General features: G+C 39.2%; 2 protein-coding genes across 4 annotated transcripts; both read left to right on the top strand.

Moving 5' to 3' along the window:
- The first annotated feature begins 1,082 nt into the window (after positions 1–1,082).
- On the top strand, positions 1,083–8,068 carry mfsd8 (major facilitator superfamily domain containing 8). Of its 2 annotated transcripts, none has more exons than XM_030722640.1 (12): positions 1,083–1,691; positions 2,126–2,208; positions 2,430–2,473; positions 3,109–3,349; positions 3,445–3,558; positions 3,657–3,801; positions 4,447–4,505; positions 4,772–4,900; positions 6,517–6,652; positions 6,736–6,839; positions 7,005–7,231; positions 7,354–8,068. In XM_030722640.1, exons 1-12 carry the CDS (start codon positions 1,636–1,638, stop codon positions 7,558–7,560), a joined length of 1,545 nt encoding a protein of 514 aa, XP_030578500.1. In that variant the 5' UTR covers positions 1,083–1,635; the 3' UTR covers positions 7,561–8,068. The 2 variants fall into 2 exon arrangements, with proteins under 2 accessions (XP_030578500.1, XP_030578499.1); XM_030722639.1 differs by having other exon boundaries at positions 2,123–2,208.
- Positions 8,069–13,126: 5,058 nt separating this feature from the next.
- LOC115775248 (tetratricopeptide repeat protein 31-like) lies at positions 13,127–22,312 on the top strand. Of its 2 annotated transcripts, none has more exons than XM_030722823.1 (18): positions 13,127–13,284; positions 13,456–13,478; positions 14,670–14,736; positions 14,838–15,016; positions 15,097–15,177; positions 15,255–15,323; positions 15,417–15,602; positions 15,779–15,946; positions 16,565–16,637; positions 16,739–16,829; positions 16,924–17,065; positions 17,604–17,708; positions 17,959–18,058; positions 18,273–18,525; positions 19,450–19,524; positions 19,668–19,770; positions 20,528–20,643; positions 21,082–22,312. In XM_030722823.1, the coding sequence occupies exons 1-18, from the start codon at positions 13,260–13,262 to the stop codon at positions 21,149–21,151; spliced, it is 1,926 nt and encodes a 641-aa protein (XP_030578683.1). In that variant the 5' UTR covers positions 13,127–13,259; the 3' UTR covers positions 21,152–22,312. The 2 variants fall into 2 exon arrangements, with proteins under 2 accessions (XP_030578683.1, XP_030578684.1); XM_030722824.1 differs by lacking the exon at positions 13,127–13,284 and adding an exon at positions 14,033–14,119.
- The last annotated feature ends 1,802 nt before the right edge of the window (positions 22,313–24,114 follow it).

Raw genomic sequence — 24,114 nt, 5'->3', positions numbered from 1 at the left:
GTAACATTTGTGCATTGGTAAGTATGCACTGGTAACATTTATCTGTGCACTGGTAACAATTATCTGTGCATTGGTAACAATTATCTGTGCACTGGTAACATTTATCTGTGATCAAGCCAGTTTGCCCACGTCCTACGATTATACACATACGATAAAACATATACATATGTAAATTATACATGTAATCACATAAGTGTACACAACACTATTTTTCCAAGAAACATTTGAAAAATAAGAAAGTAAAAGATCAAATAGTGTTTTTTTAATGCTTTTATCAGAGTATTTATGGATCTGTCAGGTTTCCGATATGTGTCCCCCCCAATAGGAAACTCATTCCTACGCCCCTGCCTGCTGCAATGTGTGGTTTGGAGACGGTGGCACTGACAAGAAGACAGGAGGCTGAGTTGAAGGTGCATTGTGAATTGTATTCATAATTTGTTACATATATAGACCTATAACTGCTCACACCCAAACACCCAGCACAGAGGTCAGAGGTCACTGTCACAGTCCTTTCAGAGAGGCAATAGATTATATTCAGGCATTCAAATAATATATCCAGACGGTTGAAACGTGTTAAATTCATCACTTTTTTTATAGACAACAGACATTAATCCAAAGTGCTTTAAAGACAGGCACATTCACATTCTAGGCGTGCAAAAAAACTCAGTTTCAAAATGCATGAACGGCTGAAAAGTGTGTTTTGTTGTGTTAATTAATTATTGTGGAAAGCAAAAATCACAGTGATTCCATGGTCATTAAAATGTGTTCAGAATGTGACAAATTGATGATGATTCATCTCATAAAACATGACACACTGCTCTCCCCTACATAAGTTAAAAGTATGGGTACTTGGCATCAGCAATACTGGCCCTGTATTTACTTGGTAATGGCTCAATACCAAAATTTGCAGTATCTCTGAACTAGATACTTCTTAAATTATGTTTGCATTAACTCTACACCCAGACCCAGCTTACTAACTGTATCCACCAATCAGAGCACGGCGTCCTTCCCGCTGAACCAATCAAACAGTCCCTCAGACTGTGTTTTCACGTGACTCGTGAGCGTCCTTCGTCAAGGCGCTCGCTAACACCACAATGGGAACGGATGTTATTAGATAAAAACCGCGTAGCCAGTACAAAAATAAAGAAAAGCTACCTCAGAGTGTTTAATTTCTGTACGAGCAATTACGTGGTTTGTTGTTGTTAAGGTATGATCAGTCTACTGTTGAAAAAAACGACAGAATGCAGTGTAATTTGACTTCAATTAGCTTTATTTTGAAATAATTTACCGGAAGCTGGTGCTTAAATAATTCTTGCCTTGCGTACTACTACTGTCACTGGTATCATAGTCCAATTGTGTAGGCTCTTGTGTGGAGGACTGTGGTTTATGTGCTTCGCTTTCGGTGAAACGCATATTTAACATGCTGTGTGGTGTTAATTAGACCCGTGCATACACTTTACAGTGTGAAATGTTAGCTGCTAACGGTAGTTAGCTGGCTTCTCGGAGCTTTACGGAAGATTTCGTGGTGTAGTTCAGTGACCCTCGGCTACATGGCGACTTAGAAACACTGTTTTGCTTTTTCGGAGTCCAGGGGTGGCGTCGTAATATCGTAATATAGTTAGCGTTTTGTTCAGAATGTCTCAGCCTGAACCCGACGACACCACACCGCTGCTCAGGGATGAGACGAGCAGGTAAGTCCAAGACAGCCGCCTCCCCACAAAAACAAAAACAAGGTGGGATCATCAGGAAGCTTTGCAAATTGTTACCCGACAGGTTGTAGAGGCACTGGTTTACCTGCTACATACTGTGTCTGTTATGCAATAGGGAAGCCACAGGGTTATATTACAAAGCAAATTAACATAGCCAGGCTTTATTCGCATTGGTTTGCGCGACAAAACGTACAACTACAGTCAGAGATGATGACTTTGACAGCATTACTCTTTAACCCAGTTTTTCTTCATCTCCCCTGCCTCCCATAAAAAGGAGGCGCTGACCTGTCATTTCATTATGCGTCTTGCTAGCTCATTATTCTCTCTTCCTGGTGTGTTCCTCATTAAGGTCACATAGGTCAGCCTGTCTTTTTTATCAGCCTTTATGGATGACTTTCTGTTCTCCATGTAAGCAGTGAGGACTCTCAGGATGAGGACTACAGAAGTCGGTGGAGGTCCATCAGAGTCATGTACTTCACTATGTTCCTCAGCAGTGTTGGTGAGGACACAGTGATACAACACTTTTATCATGTTGAAAGTCATCAACTCAGCACAATCTGTAACAGAAAAACTGCGACTTTCATGAACAGGGATTTAAGCTTGACTGCGTTGCATTTTGAGGAAACACAAAATCATCTAATCATAATTGTCCTCAAGCCTAAAACATGTTTAGTATCTTTAACAGTTCTTGAGGCATTAATGTTATCTGTGCTCTCTCAGGTTTCACTATTGTCATCACATCCCTTTGGCCCTATTTGGAAAAGGTGAGTATGACACAGCGTGTTCTGGGCTGCAGATTGTTGCCTAGTATGGCTGATATAATTAATACAAAATATGCACAGTGCTTTGTATTTGCCATTTAAAGGCAGTCTTGGCTGGGTAAAGAGGAAGTGAAAGATGCAAAGAGCATTTGGGGGGATTTAATTTAGGCTGTAGTCTAAAACTGTTTGCATTGTTTAAACTAAATGATTAGACACTTGTAAGCAAAGTTCACACACAGGGTTCCTATACAGATGCTCCAAAATACTTGAATTTATGTAGTGGTTTCAAGTTTTTAAAAGGTGCTTGGAATTTGAATTAAGTGCTTCATATGCATGTGGTCGCCTGCTTCACCGCTGAGCCACCTAGGTGCCCGGACCCTTTACATTCATTTACTTTTACACTAAGACATTTTACCCAGAACACACTGTCCTTCCAGTGAAGGTTTTCTTCACTCTTTTCCCTCTACTCCATGCAGCTAAGAAGTAGGTGGAGTAATTGCCAAAATATATACTCTGTTTCAGATGTAGCTGCTTGCATCAATAGTGGGGCTCTGATTTTTGTTCTAGGTTAACTATGAGGTCTAACCTACAGTATGCAGAAGCTTTTACTTGACTTTTTTTTTTTTTTTTCCTTACAGACTGATGACAGCGCTGATGCCAGCTTCCTGGGGTGGGTAGTTGCAGCATACAGCATCGGTCAAATGGTGGCCTCACCAATTTTTGGCTGGTGGTCTAATCACCGGCCGCGCAGGGAGCCACTGGTGTGCTCCATCTTCATTAACCTGGCAGCCAACATCTACTATGCCTATGCGTACTTGCCGAAGGCTCATAACAAGTATCACATCCTCATGTCCAGAGTCTTTGTGGGCTTCGGAGCAGGTTATTATTTTAAAAAACTTACTAACTGTTCAGTATAATTTGCTTATTAAACACATTTCTCTCTTCCCTCATAAGTTTCAATCTTTCCCTGTCAGGTAACGTAGCTGTGGTGAGGTCCTATGTTGCTGGAGCTACAGCACTGAGAGAGAGGACCGGTGCCATGGCAAACATGAGTGTCTGTCAGGCCTTGGGTTTTATCCTTGGGCCAGGTAAGCTCGACCACAAGAGGGAGCAAAGGTGCAAGTTTGCTTTAAAAAAAATGTTCTTTAGTTTTAAGGGTTTTTTTGTTTGTCCTTGTGTATGTCAGCCCTGCAGGCATGTCTGTCTGTCATCGGAGAACGTGGCGTCACGGTGGACTTCATAGACCTGAAGCTCAACATGTACACTACTCCAGCATTACTAGCTGCGGTTTTTGGCCTCATCAACATCCTGCTTGTCCTCTTTGTGCTGAGGTGAGTGAACAAATTCACGATGTGTCTTCTTGTTTGTGTACAACAAATCAAGGCTATATGAGTATTGTATGGGCATTTGTTTTGACACATTATCTAAATTAACTTTAGTTTTACTGGTCACAAGGGTGTAAAACCTCCATGTAGAGACTAATCAGTCAAATCTGGTCTGCTGTTGCAGATTTCAGTTGAAGTATCTATCTATCTCTCTCATACACTGAACTAAAGAAGCTGAAAATGGAAATTAAAAAATATCAAAATAAAATAACTAATATTGTGAGAATTTGTAAAAGAGCGGTATTACAGTAAAGTATTCAAAAGTAGGGAGCGGGGGTTTCAGCCCGGTGATCCACTGCTGGCTAGAACCCTGGTATTATGGGGGTAGAATCAAATAATACTTATTTATGTTTACAATATATTTAGTTTTTAAATTTTCATATTTACATGTTCAATAATCAATGTGATTGAAGTGCAGACTTTCAGCTTTATTTCAAGGGGTTTAATTTTTTTTTTGAATTGCCAACACTGCCCTATTAAAGTTAGCATCAATTTTAGTGTCCAAATGGTCATTTGATCATTTTACACAGACTTAAAAATACTGTAGATCTATCCTTTGGCTAAAATGTCTGTTGTGATTCTTTCCATTAGAGAGCATCATGTTGATGAAGATGGAAGACACATTCAAGCGATCAACTACTCATCAGAAGGTGCTCTTCTTCTTTTTTATTATAGCAGTTGCTGTATGTAAAAGAAAGACTTAGTGAAGGTGATGTACAGGAAAAAAAAAGAAACCTATTGGAGCTGAAACATTTCTTTTATTTTATTTTTTAAGTCATTTAACACACAGTGCCATAAAGCAGCCCTGCTCTGGTCCTAAATGACTAATGCTAAAGTAATTATACAGTAGAAATATGGAAAAAAAAAATATGTTTTCTATTTTCTGAAGCAGGATATTGGTTTCTGTTTTCTGTAGATAGAGTTGACGTTTCTGAAGAAACTGTTGAAAGCATCGACCAGCTGGCTGTCCTGACATCCAACATCCTGTTCTTCATCGTCATGTTCATCTTTGCCGTCTTTGAGACGTATGTATTTCTTCCAAGAAGTTCGAATCACAGGCTCTATATAAAATCCGGTCACCGGTCTCAGATGTGAAGCTAAAGCAAACTGCCTTAAATCTGCATTCTTTCTGTTGGCCAGCAGGGGTGACTCTTGCAGTTTGACAAAGACTTAGGAATGTACTGATGTATGTGGGAAGACAGTTTGAATCGCTAGTTTTTCACTGAATATAACATGAAGCTCATTCTGTAAATGATTGTTGGAATTAGTTAAAAAAGGAAAATTAGGCTTTGCTTGATGGGCCTATCATTTGAGAAGTGACAAGTCACAACTGAGTGTGGAGTTTCACAGCCTTGCTCTTTACACCTGCTTTCAAAACACCAAGATGGCGACAACACCACTCAGCTAGAGCTACAGGGGTTGAACAATGAAACTGAAACACCTGTCATTTTAGTGTGGGAGGTTTCATGGCTAAATTGGACCAGCCTGGTGGCCAGTCTTCATTAATTGCACATTGCACCAGTAAGAGCAGAGTATGAAGGTCCAATTAGCAGGGTAAGAGCACAGTTTTGCTCAAAATATTGCAATGCACACAACATTATGGGTGACATACCAGAGTTCAAAAGACGACAAATTGTTGGTGCACGTCTTGCTGGCGCATCTGTGACCAAGACAGCAAGTCTTTGTGATGTATCAAGAGCCACGGTATCCAGGGTAATGTCAGCATACCACCAAGAAGGACGAACCACATCCAACAGGATTAACTGTGGACGCAAGAGGAAGCTGTCTGAAAGGGATGTTCGGGTGCTAACCCGGATTGTATCCAAAAAACATAAAACCACGGCTGCCCAAATCACGGCAGAATTAAATGTGCACCTCAACTCTCCTGTTTCTACCAAAACTGTCCGTCGGGAGCTCCACAGGGTCAATATACACAGCCGGGCTGCTATAGCCAAACCTTTGGTCACTCGTGCCAATGCCAAACGTCAGTTTCAATGGTGCAAGGAGCGCAAATCTTGGGCTGTGGACAATGTGAAACACGTATTGTTCTCTGATGAGTGGATCAGTGATGGTTTGGGCTGCCATATCATGGCATTCCCTTGGCCCAATACTTGTGCTAGATGGGCGCGTCACTGGCAAGGACTACCGAACCATTCTGGAGGACCATGTGCATCCAATGGTTCAAACATTGTATCCTGAAGGCGGTGCCATCTATCCGAATGACAATGCACCAATACACACAGCAAGACTGGTGAAAGATTGGTTTGATGAACATGAAAGTGAAGTTGAACATCTCCCATGGCCTGCACAGTCACCAGATCTAAATATTATTGAGCCACTTTGGGGTGTTTTGGAGGAGCGAGTCAGGAAACGTTTTCCTCCACCAGCATCACGTCGTGACCTGGCCACCATCCTGCAAGAAGAATGGCTTAAAATCCCTCTGACCACTGTGCAGGACTTGTATATGTCATTCCCAAGAGGAATTGATGCTGTATTGGCCGCAAAAGGAGGCCCTACACCATACTAATAAATTATTGTGGTCTAAAACCCGGTGTTTCAGTTTCATTGTTCAACCCCTGTATGTCCGTCCTCTTATATACAGTGACAGGAATACTTCCTCCCTCCTTATAGCCGCTGTTATGATGGTGTGTTTTTCTTCAGAATTGCCACCCCCCTTGTCCATGGACATGTTTGCCTGGACAAGGAAAGAAGCTGTGCTCTACAACGGCATCATTCTCTGCTGCATTGGATTTGAATCAATCTTGGTGTTTCTGGCTGTAAAATTGGCTGCTCAGAGGTACGACGCCCCTCAGTGCATGTATGGATTAAGTCAAATAATATGAGTTTAGTTATTCATATAGACTGTTTATTTCCTTCCAGGTTTGGAGATCGTCCTGTGTTGCTGGCAGGCTTGGGCATTATATTCTGTGGTTTCTTTATTCTTCTTCCATGGGGGAACCATTACCCTAAAATCCAGTGGGCAGGTATTGATCCGTTTAACCATGATGCAGATTAGTTCCTGTTGTTGCCATTTTGACTCTTTTCACAACCTCCTTTTGAAGTAAAACATCTCGGTGTGTAGTTGTAGCACTTTTCTGAGTAACTGTTTGGGTTTGCACTCATATTTTTCTTTCTCTTTTCTGATACAGATATCAGAAACAACTCTCTGGTCAGTCAGATATCTAAGCTCATGACAGCCCCGAACAGTACTGTGGAGCCAACAGGTTGCCCAATTGAGCAGACCTGGTGTCAGTATACTCCTGCAATACACATAGCTCAGTACTTTTCATCTGACTTCCTCATTGGGGTGGGATACCCAGCGTGCAATGTGATGTCCTACACGCTGTACTCCAAAATCCTTGGACCCAAACCTCAGGTAACAAGACTGTAAATGGAAATATTCATGGTGCTTCTAAATATGTGCATACACTTCTCAGATGTTTAATTTGAAACCTAACTCGACAGTTAAATTCATGCATCTTATGTTTGTTTCCTCAGGGTGTGTACATGGGCTGGCTGACAGCCTCAGGGAGTGGGGCACGGACACTCGGCCCAGTCTTTGTCTCCCATGTCTACACCCTCCTGGGACCTCGCTGGGCTTTCAGCCTCATCTGCAGTATGGTGGCAGGAGCCATCATCCTCCTCAGCTCAGCCTACCGCAGACTCGTTGCCTTTTCTGTACGCCATGGAAGGATTGTAGAATAACAATGATGGAAATTGATGGCCTTTTGCTACATTTGCTTTCAGCGCACAAGTCCTGGCCATAGTGACAGCCTTCCATCGCTGTCACTATGAAATGTGATGACTGATAAGCTTTTAAGAGTTTGTAACTCAGGGTCTCGACCTTTAGATTCCAGCAAAGAGGAGATGACAGGTTGTTTTTTTTATGACTTCACCGAAGATGGCTGTTAAAGGGAGCTAAAACTGCAGTGAACTCAAAGCTCACTTGTTGTGAAAGATGTGACATGCTTTTGTATAAGAAGGCAACATTTCTTCGCCGTCCAAGAAATGTATCTCGTGAGTGATGAACATAACTACACATGCATTACATATTTGACAATTTTAACATTTCCAGCCAAATGGAAAAAAATACTAATATTATTTTCCTATTTCTGTTAATGGCTTTACCTGTAGTTGTTTAAAACTGCAGGTTTTTGTCTATCTGAAAATATTCATAAAGAAGCGTCGGCATGAGAGTGTATTTGTAACAATAAACTGAATAATAAATAAGTTGTAAGTAAAGATTTAATTGCTGTGTGTGTGTGTGTGTGTGTGTGTGTGTGTGTGTGTGTGTGTGTGTGTGTGTGTGTGTGTGTGTGTGTGTTTTATGATGAAATGGGCTTCTTTGTATACCAGATGTATCATGTATGCAGGGTAACATTGCTCCTCAGAAATGACTTAAACCATGAGAACAGCTTTAAACAAAATATAAGGGACATTTTTGCAACTTTAATATATTTTACCTACCATGTGGTTTTTGTATCGCCTTCCAAGAGGCAGGGAGACATTGACGGATCGTTTTCTGTTGTCTGTCTGTCTGCCACATTTTCAGTATCTCAGTAAGCATGCAACATATTGACTTGGATGTATTGCAGAGCACAACAACCATAACCCTGCCTCCTCTTATACCGGAGTTATTACCCTTTGCTGTCTGCTCAGCACTTGATCGCTTACTTTCATGTACCTGAATATACTTTTCGATAAACTTTTGAGCAGGGAACACGTGTTCTTTGGAGCACTCTTCTGTTCACTCTTGTACAAAGTGTAGTGCTGTTAATATGTAGGTATGTGGCAGTCCCCCTTACTGCGCAGTGCTTTGGCAGGAGCCTCGGTTTGGATTTCAATATGTAGCTTACATAGGTGAGTATTATATGACTATATTTGGATGTATTAATATTATAGTATTTGTGACAATTTTGAGCAAATTCATTTTTGGACCAGCTGCAACTTATAATAAGCCTCATTTGTCACAGAAAAGTGATCTTGATGTCATGGGAAAGGTATTTTTAAGAGCTTTCTAATCAGTTTCATTAAGATTTATCCAATTAAAAAAATTTTTGCCACCTATAATATGTGATAATTTTCTGCACTGTCATTGTTTACATACCACAGTCACCAAAGTAGGGTTTGCAAAGGTAAATAATTGTGTAACATCAGACACACATACACACATACTGCAGACCTACAGCAATGGACCCATTACATTCAAATGTTAACAGTAAGTAAACAACAAATGGTCATCTATGCATGCATGTGTCATACGTCAACATTGCCGCCATATTGGATGTGGGAAAAGGTAAGTCACTCTGGTGTTGCGTGGAGTTGTTCAAACCATTTTACAGTTGAAACTCGATCACATGGGCTTACCTTTCACAGGTAAGAGTGAATAATTACTGCCATGGATTTATGTTTACTACTTGCAAAAAGAGTCATAGCACTCTCATGGAAGAGCACCAGTAAACCAAAATTCATTAACTGGATTAATGAAATCTCCACAACTTTACCTATGGAAAAGATTACTTATACTATAAAGGGGAAACTACTACAATTTCAAAACATTTGGGGTCCTTTTACGGAATATTTAGAGTGTGTGGATTTAATCGACGGGGGGAGTGGGGTGGATGAGGCGTAGTTACTAGTGATTATCTGCAGTATCCTTTTCTAAAAATAATCTGTTTTCTTTGTATACTGGACTTCCTTATTTTGTGAGAACTGTATATCCGAGTTTGTATTTGTTGAATCATATACACAATAGTGAAATAATTTGGGCTAACCCTTGATAATATAGAGAAACCTTTGTTGGTGTGGTTGTTGGGTTTGTGTCCTTCTGTCTTGTTTGGTTTTGGGGTTTACCCACCTGTTTTCTCATTTTGTGTGTTTTTTTTTTATTTTTTATTTTTTATTCTCTTTTTTCATACATTCTGTACTGTCATTTAAATGCTGCTCTAAGATATCTTATAAGCACCTGACTTGCAAGGAAAGGCAAGTTGAAAACTGGACAATAATTTAGTTGCCCTTGATGTTTCCTTTGATGAGAGAGCATGATTATTTTTTGTATATTATTGGAAGCATTTTTGAAAACCCAAAAAAGATAATGTGGGAAAAAAAGAGTGAATAATTATTTTTATTGTATTTGGCTATTACAACATTTTGAAAATAGACGTTGCAGACAGAGCCGGCCCAAGCCTTGAAGGGGCCCTAAGCAAAATTTGATTTAGGGCCCCTTCATGCCATTTCATTGTCCCCTGAACTTAACTGTTATTAATGCTGGAGGGTTGATTATTAATTTTTTAGGATGCATTACTGTTTCAGCCTCATGTACGTAAGCCTACTGAAAAACAATGTATTTTCATCTCAATTCAATTTTATTTATACAGCAAGAAATCACAACAGTCACCTCAAGGTGCTTTATATTGTAAGGTAAAGACCCTACAATAATACAGAGAAAACCCAACAGTCAGCCTAATCTTAGAAATAGAGAGGGTGTCTGTCTCCTGAATCCAAGCTGGTAGTTGGTTCCACAGAAGAGGGGCCTGAAAGCTGAAGGCTCTGCCTCCCATTCTACTCTTAAGAATCCTAGGAACCACAAGTAAGCCAGCAGTCTGAGAACGAAGTGCTCTATTGGGGTGACAAATACACTCTCTCTTTCTAGTCCCTCTCAGTACTCTTCAGGGAGCTTTTAGGACAGCCTGATAATAATGAACTACTACAGTCCAGCATAAGAGTAATAAATGCATGAATTAGCTTTTCAGCATCACTCTGAGAAAGGATGTTTCTAATTTTAGAAATATTGCACGAATACAAAAAAGCAGTCCTACATATTTGTTTAATATGTGCATTGAAGGACATATCCTGCTCAAAGATGACTCCAAGATTTCTCACAGTGTTACTGGAGGCCAAAGTAATGCCATTCAGAGTAAGTATCTGGTTAGACACCACATTTCTAAGACTTGTGGGCCGAGTACAAAAACTCCATTTTTATCTGAATTTAGGAGCAGGAAATTAGTGGTCACCTGGACTTTATGTATTTAAGACATACCTGCAGTTCAACGAATTGATGTGTCATCTGGATTCTTGGATAGATAAAGCTGTATTTCAGTATGATACACATGGTAAAACTATGTCATGTCCATAATATTGAGGAGGGTGGGACAAGTATCAATGCATGCCATATCCAATCTAGATGGCATAGGCTTTTTAGGAAATATGTGATTTATGCAACTAATTACAGACTATTAAATAAGCCACTTGTAATATGTAAATAATAATTATTCAGCAAACAGAATCGCTGAACACAACTGGTTAGCAATTGGGCCCAGTGCTACAAGAAGTGCAGGAAATATATTATTACACTGTTATAAGATCATAACAGGTAACTAGACACAAGAGGAGGCCTTAAACTACAGCACAATTAACAGAGACCAAGACTAAATCCACTTAACAGGAGAATGAACCAGAAACAATAAAACACCAAACTGGGAACAGAAGAAGCCTGAGAACTCAAACAGGATTAAATAGAAAGTGAACAACGGCCAAGAACAGAACTCAGAAAACTTAACTAAGATGCCTGAGGACATAAACAATGAAACAACCAGGAATTAGCAGAAAAAGACAAAAATTAAAAACTGCAAAAACACAAGATACTAGGAATCAAACAGTAACATTAACCATAGAAATACAAAAATGAAAGTCCTAAAACTAAACACGCTGGGTCATAAACCCAGAACCATGACAGTAAGAGCCAAGCAAAATGTATATTAACTAGAAACACACTGAGCACAGTGACACAGACTGACAGGTTGTTTTTTCATAGAGATATAGCGACATGATAAAGACCATACCTAGCCAGCTTGCAATAGCTAACTACATTTGGAGCTGGTTACCAACCAAATTATTGTGATTGCTCATGGAAATATACCTTTGTCATTTTTCTTCCTCTAATCTTCTCTTTTTCCTCCTCTCTGCCCCGGAGGGACGGATCCTTTCTGTCACATTCCTTTTTTGTAGCTTGATCCACAAATGACCGTAACTGACGGACCATCAGGTCACAACTGCTGATAAGGATGCCTGCCCAAATTACCTGACTGCACGCTGACACAGGAAGTCCGTGTAGCCTACTCATTAAATTACTGTTGTTACAAGTGTACAAATCTGGACAGTTTGAATAGTCTCTTCTTTCTTTTAGGACATTGGCATATATAAAAAACAAACAAACAAAAATGTGGGTGAGCTTGGTGGCCCCTTGGTGGTCAGGGGGCCCTATGCCGCTGCATATGTTGCCTATGCCTCGGGCCGGCTCTGGTTGCTGATAATACTGTGTAGTCCTGCGGTAAAACCAGCCTCCAAACACTGAAGTCAATCTTACTTAACTACATTGCCCCAAACTAACTAATCTGATACAAATAAAGACTGATTGCTCTTCCAGACCTTCTGTATGCCCACTGTCTGCTCATCAGTCTAATTTTGCATTTGTGCTTTGTGTCTCTCTTATTTTTGTGTAACAGTAATAATACATTAAATTTATAAAGCACTTTACAAAAGTTGGAAATGGCTCGTTTTTTTGTTTTACCCTTTTAACCATAATATTTTATTGTATTGTATAAAACATGGATCTATAATTTTAATTTCACTGCTAACAGAAAATGAAGTAGTGCCTATTGCAGTTTCTTATTTTAATTTGTCTTTGTTCATATATCATTCATACTGAAGAGTATCTATCACACCTATAATGTGCAGTATCCAATATTCATTCACCAAGTGCAATACTCACCCATCTTCATTACTATATTTATAAACTTATTTTATTTTTTTAAATGTATATTTTTTATACATTTTTTATTCTATTTTATTTTATATTTTTAGAAGTTTTATTCTATATTTTAAAACGTGTGACTTTCTATGGCATGGCACTGAACAGGAGTGGCCCTTCAATCTTATTGTACATTCTGTATAATGACAATAAAGGCATTATATTCTATTCTGTTCTATTCTATTTTGTTCAAGTTATTTTTGGTGCATATCAGTTTCCCAATATATATTAGTGCATGTGTGAATGAGACGCATTAACTTAAATAACTTTGTAAAAAGGCCTTTATGAAGTTCGATCCATTTACTTGTATTATTTTACAGCGCAGATCTGCCACATCCAATATGGCAGACCACGTTGACGTATTACAGCAACGGGCCTCAAAAGCGGCGTCGTCAGCGGCAGAATCACTGTGCGCATGCCTTCAACGTCTCCCCTCTCGCGTGCATTCACGCGAGGGGCAGTGAGTGAGAGCGCGCGAGTATGTTAGCAGCGAAAGTTAGAGGCTGCTAACACTATCGTTAGTAATGAAACTTAGGGTGAAATTAACAGTGCTGTGAGAGTGTATGAAGTTGCGACAGGGCTTATATTACTAAACATGGAGTTTTATAGAGAAGAGGCGGGTAAGAAAACGCTTTTGTGTCTTTTAAAAAGTTGGTGGCTAATGTGGCTAAGAAGAAGCTAGCGTGCTCATAGGAGTTATAGTTTAGTAGACATTAGCCAAAGCCTGGTTATTCAACTAAATGCTGAAGCAGTGGTATTTATATTGCTATTTTTTTATTCTGTTTTTGCAGAGGTCCCGGATCCTCACATGTTCGTAAGTAGGCTCTTTTCATTAAAGATAACGCACAAATTAGCTTTCACGACGCGGAAAACATCCCGACCTTTTGGCTCTGGGTGATAGATGGGTGTGATAACTGCGATCAGAGGGTCATGTTTTTATGGCGTCAGTTAGTGCCATACAGGTTGGACGTGAAAGCAGCTGTGTTTAACTTGCACACTTGCTGAATGGAGACATGTAAACACGGCTCTGAGTCACTTCCTGTGCATGCCCTGCGTTCAGTCTTTACCAGTAGTTCAGTTAAGACGAAGCTGTGAACAGGATGTCGGTAAAATTACCTTCATATTGGTTCTGAAAATAGCAGTGTTAGTAACTGATTTACACTGAATTGCAAAACATTTTCCTTCTTGTGAAATAGTGAAGCTGTTGTTTTACGTAATAATCTCGTATTGGATGTGCAAATTGGAACAAAATTACTAGTTAACGTGCATTTATCTAGTGAAAAGTGCTCTTCTCAGGTTTTTTTTTAGGTTAGTATAAATTTCCTCATTAAGTGGCATGTTGTTGCACTTTTCCTCCCACATGTACAGCCTGCCTGTGGGTTTCCTGTTTTTCCCACAACACTTAAGATGTGCAGATTAACATCAAAATTATGACTGAAGAGGCAAGCAAACATGGTACTACTGTAATTTCTTTAATTATTTATTAACCCTGTTAAAAAAAAAGGTGGGGGAGGGGCACTTTATAGCTTTGTTGTTTCACTGCCTCTGGCTTCTCTTTGTAGTTTTTACTTTGCATTTGTGCCCTTCATTACAGCTCTTGATGTTAGTGAGTCTTATAGATAAAATAAATTGTAGTCTTCACTTTGGCTCCAGTGTTCCTGCAATAAATGTATTTTTTTATAGTGGAAAAAGCTGAGAAATGAGCTTGTCTGCTGATTCAGTGACTCTGAGCTTTTGGATAAAGGAAAGTGAAACTTATGGATGAGGTATTTCAGTGCCAGTATTCTAACTGGAGCTCAGAGGCACATTGAGTTCTGGCACTGATGCAGTATTTCAGCAGCCGTGGGAACAGACTGAACTTATAATACTGGGATCCAGATGTAGGTGGAATGTGGGGAAGGAGTCAAGGCTGGAGAGGCTGAGCTAATCTGAAGGTTATACGTGACTGTTTGGGAATGCTTTTCACATCTCTCTCTCTTTCCCTCTCTCTCTTTTCCGTGTTTAGAGAACTGTTTTAGGAATGTTTGAGGGACATCCACATATGCAAAGAATAATAAGATGCGGCCTTCTTGGTAAGGAGATTTTGGATAACACTTCTGCTGTGCACTCTTAAGTGTATCTGCTTTTATTTGTGGAATTGCATTAAACTTCTAAAACATTATTTTTCATGCAGGTATTGACTATGAGGATGAGCTAGATGTTCCATGCGATGATGATGATTATGATAATTGGAGTCATAATTTCCATGGATACTCGCCGAACCGCTTGAGGTCATCCAGTACTGTATATCAACCTGTATACTCTTCAGCTCGTAATTCGTCGTGCCCATCCTCTTTAAGATTTCAGACAAAGGTAAGTGTTTGTTTTTTTTAATTTTATTTTACTGTTATGATGTTCTGCAGAATTTAAATGATTCAAATTGGCTCCTTTAGGATGCTGAAAGAAAAGCCAGATTATTAGAAGAATCTAAAAAAAGCAAAGAAAAGGCTGAGAAGAAGCGTCTTAAGAAACAGGTAAATCCTGCTTTCTCAAATATGAGCTGATTGGAAAATTGTGAATTATATTTAATGGATGTGTCTTTGGCCAACAGAAACAAAAGGAAAGAAAACGGCTTGAGAAGCAGGAAAAGGAAAAACTGAACCCTGAAGAAAATGAGGAGGTGATGATCATTTGTGCAACACATTTGAAAAAGTGTCCAGAAAAAAAACCCCCCACTGTATTCTTCAACAAGTTTGTTTTCTCTGCTTTACAGGGAAAGGATGATTCAGAGCAATCCAAAGCAGAGGGGAGTAAACCAGTTAATGATCAACACAATGCCAATAACAATTCTAGTGTTAAACTGCAGGCCTCAGCCAAAGATACAGATACCAGTGACAGCAGTGACGACGAATCCAGTGATGAAGATGGCAACACCAAGAATGACTCTGGTGACTCAGAGGTACCAGTGTACATATTACTTATAATTGAAGGAGTGTTAGGGAGACTTGGACTGCTACAAAATTGCTGGAATACCTATCTGCATGTACTCTAATACAAGAATATATAATTTGACAAAACCTTTGGCAAACTTAAGATGTGAAAGAATGTTTCTGTTCACCTTTTCCCCTCGTAAAGGAACTGGATATGACGAGTACTTTTGTGAGAAAAGCTGCTCTTATAGCCAAGCATAAACTGGAGCAGAAGCCCAGACCTGAGAAGAAGGAGAAAAAGAAGATATCAGACAAAGAAGAATACAAAACTGTCCCTGAAAAATCAAATGAAGAGAAGGTGGTTACAAAGAAGGTGGGCCAACTCACATAAAAATCAAATTGAAATGCATCAGGTTTCCTCTGTACCAAGTGAGTTAAATAGTTAGGCTGTGGAAGCAACACTTTTCCTGCTTCTTTTTCTTATTTGGGTTGAAAATGGAGACCTATCTCCCCTGTCATTTTACAGGCTAGATTAACACTTACTGAGACGCTTTCATTGCACCTACAGCAGTGTAGCAAGTAGTCTTCAACTTAAGTAATTTATTCCACTGGCCTGCTCTGTTCTCTGCACACAGAGCTGAGCAGAGACCAGTGAAGTATGGTTAATGTTCTATGAGTTGACAACAGCTTGCCCCATTTGTCAAGCATTAAACACAAGGAAAATAGTGAAACTGAGAGCAGAGGAGAGAAAACTTGTGTCACTGTAAATGACTGCAAAATGATGTAGAAACTCACTGTAGAGAAATGAAACGTGTGCACATCAGTTAGTTAAATCTTCTAAATAAAATAGAAAGTGATAGAGGAAACAGTGGAGAATGACTATTCCCTTGATAACAGTTTGACCATAAAACTGTATGAAAAATGCTTTATTGTGTCTATTGGTTCACGTTGAAGGTTCTAATTAAACTTTTTATTTTATTTTTTTCCCCAGTCTACACAGAATGCTGCTGCTTCCAGCATTCCCACCTTTGAAGATAATGTAAAAATCAGCACTGATTTTGCCGGTATGTTTCATCCTTGTTCAAGTAAACTCTGGATGAGGTGCATAAATAAATTATTTAATTTTACCTAAGGGTTTTCTTTTTCTTTTTCTTTTTTTCCCTAGTCATGGGAAATAAGTATGCAAGTGATGGAAACTTTAATAAGGCTGTGAAGTACTTCACTGATGCAATTAAGCACAACCCTAAAGAGTTTAAGTAAGAACATGTCCACTTGTCTTACATTTAAGTAAATTCAGTGATTGAAATTACACAACCACTGGCTTTAATGCAATCTTTACTTCTGTCACAGGCTATTTGGAAATCGGTCCTTCTGTTTTGAAAAGTTGCAAGAATACGAGAAGGCATTAATGGATGCAGAGTTGTCCCTTGGCATATGTCCAGGCTGGGTTAAAGGCCTTTATAGGAAGGGAAGAGCTTTGGCTGGTCTAAAGGTAAACACGCCAGCCAATCTGTACACTCACATATCCTCTTTAATATCCTGTATGTTTTTGAATTTTAAGTAGCACTTAATGTGGCACAAAAAAGAGTATTTGAAGTAAATCTAGTATTCAGGCTCTGTCCTTGTGTTTGGACGTTATGTCTCACTTGTTCTTTGTTACAAAGCACTCTTTAGCCAAAGTAGCAACACACTGTCATAACCAACGTGGTGAAAACATTAAAAAAACAAATATATAATACACAATACATAAAATACTGTGCTTCAGTGTGTAACTGCATGCTCTCAATGTGACCCAGCAGTGTTCATAATATTTACAGTACAGTGACTTTGATAACATTGCCTTGTTTGCAGCACAGCTGAAGTTATTGCACTGGCTCACATTATTTACTTAGACTTGTTGTGACTCACTGTTGCATTAGACAGTAATCAGGCCAATTATTGAAGCAACAAGCAAATGGTTAATGACTCTGAAACTAAATTTACTTTGAAGGTGAAAGGAATTGAGAATCTTGTTGCCTTTCATGTTTCAGAGGTATGAGGAAGCTGCCCTGGCTTTCATGGAAGTTCTTAAACTGGACAGTTCATGTGCAGAAGCTGCCCAGGAGCTGATGCGGGTGCAGATAACGCAGCTAATGGTATGTAACAGCTAAACTTAGTTGTGCAGTCACATCATGCCAGAAGGAATTGAAAGTAGTGCTGTACCTCAAGTAACTGCATTAAGTACTTAGATCTGAACAGAAAAAGAATTAACATCTTCATAGTTACTCTATTCATTGTTATTAGACAAAAAAAAAAAAGACCTGTTGCTGTAGTTTTCAGTTTGGGGAGAAAGACAGGATCCTTCACTGAATGTGCTTCTTAACCTGCGCTTCTGTTTTGCTTTAGGAGTGTGGTTTTACACGAGAGCAGAGCTCAAATGCTTTAATTATTCATGGAACGGTTGAAAAGGCGTTAGAAGTGCTTTCCAAGTTAAACAATCAACCAGGTGAGTTGTTCACAACACCACGGAGTGTAATAAATAGTGCAGTGCACTGAGAGAAATACAAATCTTTTGCCCTTGTAGCCCACCCAGGTGTTCTCCACAAAGTGATATTTAAATTTTACAGCAAATTGTCAGAGTACATTTGCTTGTATATTAAGCCTAAACTGACAAGTGTGTAACTGTGTGTATTTTCCTTTTTTTTTGTGTGTGTGTTCAGGAGCTCTTCAGAATGGCGCACTCCCACCTGTTCAAGTAGCAAATGTCACTGGAGTCTCTCCAATCCTTTCAGCCAACACAAACCCTGCACCTGCTGCTGCTGTGCGTCCTCCTGCTCAGTTCAAGGATGCACTGAAAACGCCACTTATGAACAAACCTTTGGGCCCAGTCCAGAATACATCTGCTGCACAGAATCAATCAAAGCCTATTCTTACTCAGCCAGTGAAGGCCAGCAATGGTGTTAATCGACCACTGTGAGTATTCATTCATTCACACTGCAGTGTCCTTATGTAGAAGGTTGGTATGTTTAATTTTAACATAATATTTTATATATTTACATTTAGGAGAACCATTTACGGCATCGGGCATCAATTAAAATCTTCACAAACTGACTAGTACGTCTGGTACACACTAGTGACAATAGCAACAATTAGTGGACTAGTTGCGCACATCCCTGACAAGGATCCCTTTATTTTTGTATCTTCACTGTTGCTGTGCAACACCATGAATGAAGTGTGAGAACAAAGTTACCACACCACTGTAGTCAGACTGTGTTTGTTTTCAAGCGTATAATCAATTCAAGCTAAGTTTTGGTAGTTTAGCTGAAAAATTTCCCCATTTGTGTTACCATTGCTGCACTGTAGCTCCCCTTAGATAATAATGACTTCTGACTCAGTTGCCACAGCTTCACAGAAACTTCAGATACGGTTTTGAATGACTCTGTGGAATAAACAACATTTCATCCATAGCTAGTATAAACAGGTGGAATGATTACATAAAGCAGAGCAGTGTGGAGATCTATGTGGGCACCTAAATATTGCAACTTGACCCCTTTTGTCATTTAAAACGTTGTCACTTTTCAATAATCAGTGTATGAAATATTAATTGTTATATAGAGAATGTTAGGCAGCATAAAGGAAGGTTAATTAAAAAGCCGATCCTCGATCCATTTTTGTAATGACAAAGTTTAATTAAGTAGTCAACAGACACTAGACTTTATTGGTATTGCTTCACCTTTAATTAGGCAGTGTATTCCAGAAAATCATTGGAGCAGAAAATCATTAGACGCTTTTGTGCTGTTCACCGTGCACATTATATGTTATGGAGTGTCTATCCAAAAAGTAACAGTCAACCTGTCACGTGTTAAAATGTGTTTAAATGATATCTTCTTTCAACAGGGAGCTGTTTCCAGTTTGGGTGGGAAACCTGAATTTCCCAGTAACCGAGTCCATGATTGCCAATCTGTTTAACAAGTACGAGGCGGTGATATTATTTTCACTTCTGTTATGCATGCATTTCAATTATCCAAATCCACATTGCTGTAGTGTAGTGAGATACCTTTTTAAAGTAAATACCTTTTTTTTTTTCTTTTCTTAAACTCACTCCTCTCCTGCAGGGTTGGGGTCGTCTATAGTGTGAAGGTTCTGACTGCCAAACGATGTGCCTTTGTAAACTTTACAAAACAAGAGCATTGCGATGAAGCAATTCAACGCTTTCACGTAAGTGCGTCCTGATCTGTGTCTGTTGGACTTTACTGGGGTGCTGTGTCTTAATTCAGTGGTACTGTAGACATAAAGTTGCTGAGAGGCAGCCATTGTTGTAATTTGCAGGATGACTGGCATAAATCCAGTACGCGACCTGTTTTAGATTCTTAATGTATCATTAAATTTTAACTTGCTGAAGCACACAAGCTACTGAAGTGCATGAGTTTATAAAATTTGTTTTAATTTGTCATTTATGTGACTATTCAACCAAAAAGTAATGCAAAAACGATTCAAATTGGTGCATTAAAATTCAGACTGCAGGCAAAGAAGTGCACGAATCTCGATGGACAGAATTCTGCCTCGCGTTAAGCCCTGAATTTTGCATTTTAGGAATTCATTTTCACGTGTGCCCCCTTTCTAATGTCCCTAGGCCACTACATACGTGTGTCTATAGTTTTTATAGACACACGTGCTGTTTGAATCTAAAAACTGTCTCTCTGGACCAACTACATTTGGAGTTTAAATCTGGCTGCTTTTTGCAACAAGTAGTTCTTCCAGTGTGAATCTTATCTGAAAGTCACTTGTTGCTCCGTGAGACTGGTGAATCTTTGCTCACATGTTCAGCCATTCAGGATTGTTCTCCCAGATCACTCATCTACCCACCTTTTTTATCTCTTAGACCCTTATAAATCTAGTTCCCAGTTCAGATTATCAACGGCCTACCAGAGTGTTCTTGCTCCTGCACTAAACTTGTATTTTGTTCACTTGTCAGGGCTTTGAGCTGAATCACAACAAGCTCGCTGTCAGATACCCAGACAGGATTCCTCCTGGCATGGGTATTTCCAAGTCTGCCCTGAGAGCTGATGACCTGCAAGATGAGAATCTGAGGTGAGTCCTTTCGCACTAGATTTCACAGCCAGCGAGTGTCCTGCCTCCTGCACTCTCTACCCAGGCAGCTCCCTCACCTAAAGCAAACAGTATTTCAAGTAGTGAGAATGTGCCAGATGACTCTTCTCATTACTGGAAGTGTCCTGCTGAGTGCTATGTATGAAAAAAAGGGCAACTCAGGACACTCTCCTGACATTTTTAATGTGTGAAAATGGGTCAAGATTTTAAAGGAATAGTCTGACACTTTTTGAAAATTTGCTAAATCATTTTATTCCCTGGAGTAAGATGCTTAAATATGCGCAATAGCCATGTCCTGCAATAAACGGTAGGATGCATTATGGTACCGTGTTAAACTGCTAGTCACATGTAGTAGTAATAAATTTCTAATTAAAGTGACTTAAACGTAACACGCAGTTTTATTTATTTTTTTAATTTTAGGTATAACGAGAACAGCCAAAGGCCTGTCCGTCCATACAAACCTGTCCCCAACCATAGAGGGGAGTACTGAATGAAGACCAGGTGCCTTCCAGCTGCTCCTTGGAATTTGTCTGACTATTGTGTTCAAATACACGCTGAATCACTTAGTGTTCAATACAGACTAATTAATAGTATCTACAGGCTTTCCTGACATAATAGCTTTACTTTTGTTGGACCACATAAACTCATCAGGTTATGTTTGAAAATGTCAGATTAACGTTCGCTGATAAGTCAAGACAAAAACCTTCATGATGCCAAAATTTTCAAAGCCTGACAGATAAATGGAAGGGCTTTGATTGGTATTTTAAATATTAGTATTCAGGGAAATCAGTGTATAATTTACTTTTTTCTTTTTTTTAATTAAACTCTCAGAGGATTAGTCCAACACTGCAGAGCAGCCTTACAGCTGGACAGAATGGTCTCTTTCAGCAAGTATCTAAATTTGTTCTGTGGGTGTTTATGGGCAGTTTCTGAAATATGCTAGTATCATTGGTCAAATTCCAGTATTACATTGGCTCAAAAAAATAATTTCATTTAAACGTGTTGAGCAGACATCAGTGAAGTTTTAGTTATGGTGACCTGATTTACATATGAAACCTGAACATAAGTTCATAAAAGGCCTATGGGCAGCCTGTTTTTCAAAATGATCTGTATTATGTTTATTCACAATTCTTATTATACATTTAATATAAGCTTCATTTTATTGTCTTCCAATAATACAACCGGTATTAAGCCGTTGTTTAAGTATTCATTTACTTTATTTGAAAGATATCAATCAAAATTTTAAAAGGTTGAAAATATGGCACATTATTATTATTATTTTTTTTTTCTAAATACAGATGCCATCATAAATTAAGTTTAATTCAACAATTAAAGTTTCCTCATATTCTGGATTCCTGCATCATTATTTTTAAAGATATGAACCAACTTCATGGGACACTTGAGTATAAATGGACTGCCAACTGCATATAGTCAGGTTTTCCAGGTACAGATGTAGTTATGTGTGGGTTGCAGAGGTGGACCAACTAAGAATAAAGGTATAAAAAGTCTTATCTGCAAAATGGGTGAAAAAGAAATATCTTTCTAAAATCTTTTCTTACAGTGGATATCCAAACGGTAAATAAGGACGATAGTGCAAGGACAAAATCAGAAAAAATAAACATACGAGTGTGCACCTCCACCCAGTTGAGTTGCTGTGTACATCCATCTTTTTCCAAACTTGTAAGTAAAGACTAAAGCGATTTAACAGATGGGTACCAAAGAGTCAGTCCATCTTCTTTCACTTGTCTGATTCAGGGTCACAGTTGTCCTGGGGTCTGCCATAAGGTGAGAGGCAGGGTACATTCTGGACAGGTTACTGATCTATCGCAGGTCTAACACCATTCACACCTACGGCCAATTTAGGATCCCTAACTAGCATAACATGCACATCGTCAGACTGGGAGGAAGCCAGAGTACCTGGCGACAACCCACACAGACATGAGTAGCACATTCAAACATCTCATAGAAAGCTGAGGCCTTTCTATGGTGGATTTGAACCCTGGACCACCTTGCTGTGAGGCAGCAGTGCTAAACATCATGCATCCCATCAATTTGCAGTTTGCCACACACACCCCTCTCTTCCTGTTCCTGACTGCTGGATCATGGATATTATGTCACCTTTTGGGTATAAAGTCTTTAACATTTTAGTGAGTTTTTGTCATCATCAACTGTTAACTTTTGTTTTTCTGTGAAGTCACCTCAAGCTTTACCAACATAATCAGTTCATCCTTGAATGCCAGCAAGGGAACGTGCCAAAACTGAGATGTATGGACCCACATTTAAACATGGAGAAATCTTGGTAATCCCAAATGTTGGCATTTACCCTAAACACAAAGGACAAATGGCAACCAATTACATCTGGACTTGAGACCCACTTATATTTTAGAATACATACTTGAATACTGTGTGGATGTTGGGGTAGGTTAATATCAAACTTGCATACGCAAGATGGTGCAGTGTCAGTTTGCCTTTAATGTGCAGCATTTTCAGCTGTCTGACCATACCGTGATAATTCTGAACATTTGGATTATAACGCATGTTTTTCTGTAAAACTTTTGATGAACATTTAAAACAGAAGTTCTGCAGGATTCAACTTCAGGTGCTTATTTAATGGATGTGAGCAGCACATGTGTCTGCAGTAAATTAAATTATAAAGTAATTAACTCGTAGTAAACTCGTGGAGTAGGCTCTTGGGAATGCGCCCATTGTGTTCAGGCAGTAATCCACCTTTGGATCGGAGTTGATTGAATTATGTAAACTGTAACTATTGTCCAATAGATGGCAGCAAAATCAAGTGGATTAAAATGTGCAGCAGAGGTAATTCCTATTCAAGTACCAAAAAACACCCTTCATCCAAAATAATTATATTTTATAAACTCACTGTTAGGGCACACGGAGGTAAAATCATGGGTCACACACACCTCTCTTGGGGCACCTGGAATGTCAGCAGTTTGAATTTCTTCTGTCATACATGCTTTCTCCACTGTAACCATTAATAAAACACCCACAACAAGCACTACAGGTTTGTGTTACTGACAACTGACTGTTGTGTTGCAGCCTTAATTTCAGTTATTTTGTTATGTGGGTGGCTGCACATGCAGTAGTCTGCAACTGTAGTCAGGCTATGAATGCATTTAATATTTCATGTGAAGACGCAAGTAAAACAAAGCTTGGCAAGCTGCAATCAAGGCATTTCTAGGCTCAAAATCTTGAATACTCGCTTGTTTGTACAGTCTGGTAATACAGTACTAACCACGAGCCAACCTGTGGATGGAGAGCAATATCAGAGTACACAAGGGGAAAAAACAAAACTGCTGGCATTCTAACAATATGGCATCTTATCAGCGTGAGCTCTGAACAGGTGTGTAAATTGGAGAGGTTTGAACAGAAGCACAGACTGAAGAGAAATGTGAACTTTTTCTGGCTCGGCACTCCAACACTCCAAACAATCAT

The sequence above is a fragment of the Archocentrus centrarchus genome (genome assembly GCF_007364275.1).
Source record: "Archocentrus centrarchus isolate MPI-CPG fArcCen1 chromosome 18 unlocalized genomic scaffold, fArcCen1 scaffold_23_ctg1, whole genome shotgun sequence".
In the NCBI taxonomy this organism is placed as follows: domain Eukaryota; kingdom Metazoa; phylum Chordata; class Actinopteri; order Cichliformes; family Cichlidae; genus Archocentrus; species Archocentrus centrarchus.
Note: the sequence above shows the minus strand (reverse complement) of the source record. Positions and strands in the feature narration are given on the sequence as shown.